At 56.9% G+C, this 3,091-nt stretch overlaps 1 protein-coding gene across 1 annotated transcript in view; it reads left to right on the top strand.

Moving 5' to 3' along the window:
* ACE (angiotensin I converting enzyme) overlaps window positions 1-1,498 on the top strand; it is a 13,941-nt gene extending 12,443 nt beyond the window's left edge. Inside the window, exons 23-24 of the mRNA XM_009883828.1 lie at window positions 379-566; window positions 849-1,498. Of these exons, the coding sequence (XP_009882130.1) occupies window positions 379-566; window positions 849-1,045 (385 nt within the window). The 3' untranslated portion in view covers window positions 1,046-1,498. The remainder of the gene's footprint in view (window positions 1-378; window positions 567-848) is intronic.
* Window positions 1,499-3,091: the final 1,593 nt, after the last annotated feature.

Genomic DNA, 3,091 nt, shown 5'->3' on the forward strand with positions numbered 1-3,091 from the left:
ACCCTGGGAGGTGGACGGCTCCCTCCCTCCTCCTCCTCCTCCTCCTCCTCCTCCTCCTCCTCCTTCTCCTCCCCCAGTTCCTTAGGGAAAACAACCCCCTTGCTTCAAGAAAAGCACCTGCAAAATTAACCCTTTCCCCCAGGAACTGCTCTGCATCAGGCTGGGTTCACTGGAGGGCTTTAATCCATGTAAACCCCCCGGTTTCCCCCAAGCAAAACCTCCTTCTCCGTGCTCTGGGCTGGCAGCCTTGCAGTGCTGAGGGCGCAGACTGCGCTCAGGGTTGTTGATACCAAAAGCCCCAAGCCCTGGGGGAAAGGGAAGGGCTGGTGGCCGAGAGGGTGATGGGGAACCCACTGGAGCTGATTTCTCCCACCACAGGGAGGCCCTGAAGCTGGGTTTCAGCAAGCCGTGGCCCGAAGCCATGGAGCTCATCACCGGGCAGCCCAACATGTCTGCCAATGCCCTGATGAGCTACTTTGAGCCGCTCATGACATGGCTGGTGCAGGAGAACAAGAAGAACGGAGAGGTCCTGGGCTGGCCCGAGTACAGCTGGACTCCTTACACAGGTACGCAGGGCTCAGCCAAGCACGGCAGGTCCATGACAGGGCAGAGCTCAGACCTCACCAGGGCCAGGATGGGGCACGTGGGAGACATGGAGCTGTCTCAGTGCGTCTTGGCCACCCCCCAAAAAACGGGGTGTTTGGATGCTTTTCCTTGATTTCCCATGAAGCGGAGTTTAAGGGGGACATGGCATCCAAGAGACCAGCAAAGGGAGAGCTGGTGACCCAACACACCCCAGCCCAGAGCCACCAGCAACCAACCTTGTCGCTTATTTCTCCATTTTCCAGCCACTCCAGTCCAACCCAGCTCCGATCAAGCCAATTTCCTGGGCATGTCCCTGGCCAGCGATCAAGCCACAGCAGGCGGCTGGGTCCTGCTTGCCCTGGCACTCGTCTTCCTGATCACCACCATCTTCTTGGGTGTCAAGTTCTTCTCAGCCAAGAGAAAGGCCTTCAAATCCAGCTCAGAAATGGAACTGAAATAAGGCAGCCATCAGCGGGGGAGCATGGACAGGGTGCAAGCATGGGCATTTGGGCAGGCTGGCAGCGATGCCATGGGCACATTTGCCAACGAAGCCATGGGTCTCCACAGCCCAGGACTCCTCTTTCCGATCAGGTCAGACTTTTTTTTTCCACTATGCAAGAGCCAAAGCGGAAAAGAGCTATTTATTTGTCAACGTCTGCATCAGGGGAAGAGAAATTCAGGCACCGGCAGGCACGGAGCCGTCATGGGCTGCCGCTGCGCCCAGGGCTGGGAGCCGGTCCAGCCTGGGCACCCACCAGCCATCTCCAACCTGTGGGCAAAGCCACAGGGGCTTCAAGTGACAGAGGGCAGTTTGGGGAGGGACAGTGCACATTCCCACCCTTGGTTTGCTCACTGCCAGGCTGTCCGCTTGCACGGATGAAAAATAAACCCATGTCTTGTCACCCCCAGAGCAGCAGCTCGGCTCCTTCTTGCTGGTGGGCTCGGATCTCATTGGGACGGGGCTCTCCAGCAGGAGAGCAGCCACCCCAAACCCAAACTACAAACACCTGGGGACCAACCTGGCTTTGGGGCAACACACCTCCAGCACCCAACCTCACCCTTCCCCATCGTGAAAGCTCAGCATCCCCATCCTCCCCTAAACCCTGGCTCCCATCACAGCTGACAGCTCGTGGGTTCACCATGGAGCACGTGCCTAAGGAAGGAGCTGAATCATGGCCAGAAATCTTCAAAGTCCAGACCTGAACTGTTCAAAGGGTTGGGGGGTCACCAAGCCCAAGCTGGGACAGGGCTGGAGCTCACGGCTGCTGTGGTTCCAGCACCGGAATGACATGTGTTTACGTAAGAGCTGGGGGGGCTCCGAGGTCAGCGATCGCCTCCCGTCCTCCAGCTCCCGATTATCTTGGGATCAGCCATGCTTGAGACTTTTTTTTTTTTCCCCCGCCGTCTTTCTTCTGCTTCTGTAAATAAAACTTCGTATTTGTTCTGCAGTGATTAGGTGCAAAACTAATCCCAGCCCGGGGATTATTGCAGCCTTAAAGAGCCGCGATCTGCTGCAGCCCAGAGCAGGAGGGGAAATGAGGGGATCTGGGATGATCCACCCAGCCCCCTCCAGTCTGATGGCCTCTGCCCTCGGTCACGTCTTGCTTGGGGAGACTGAGGCCTGGGAGAGGCTCACTGCACCCGGGACAAGAGCAGAAGGCAGGTGTCTGCCCACCCACGCTCGGGTTTTTGTTTGCTTTCAATCCTCCTCCGAGCACAGCACACCCCTGGGGAGGTGAAACCCCGACCATTTGTCTTTCTTCCCCAGAGCCGGGGAGCGGCCGCCCACACTCACCCCGTGTTCTTCCCATGGCCGTATCCTGATGTATCTGCTTTATATCCCTGCACACCAGGCACCCTCCTCTCCCCGCTTCCCGGCAGCACAATGCTCGCGGAGCAGAGACCTGGCACCGTGAGAGCTGGGTTTGAAGCCAAGTGTATTTTCAGCCTGGGAAAGCAGGCTGGTGCAGGTGTGCTCCATCCAGCTCAGCTCCTCCCCGGTAATTTTGAGCTGCCTGGCTCCTTTCTGATTAGTGGAGGAAAAGAGGTCTCCAAGATGATCAAGATCCTACAAGTTTCATGAAAATTGCTTTCTTGAGGGAAAGAAAGGGAAAAAAAAAAGCGCCACACTGAACACTCTCACTCAGGGAGCGCAACAAAAACTCAGCCCCAATTAGACATCAGAGAATCCACATAGGAGCTGTCCTGGAATGGACACTGCTACAAGGGTGGGTGATAGGTGTGAAGAACTGTGGCCTCCTGCTCAGAGATAGATAGACAACCCAAGCCCCCGTGCATTCAGGGCTGAACACCAGACTACTTTCAACACAGGTCCAAGGTCCACGCAGCAGATGGGATGGGGTTGGACACCAGACTACCTTCAACACACGTCCAAGGTTCCACCCAGAAGATGGGGCTGGATACAAGGTCATGCCCCACTCAGCTCAGGGGGAGAGTGAAGGTCCCACCTTGACCTTAAATGGAGCTGCTGGGCCATGCAGGGGCA

Source organism: Charadrius vociferus, unplaced genomic scaffold (genome assembly GCF_000708025.1).
Source record: "Charadrius vociferus isolate BGI_N301 unplaced genomic scaffold, ASM70802v2 scaffold484, whole genome shotgun sequence".
Lineage (NCBI taxonomy): Eukaryota > Metazoa > Chordata > Aves > Charadriiformes > Charadriidae > Charadrius > Charadrius vociferus.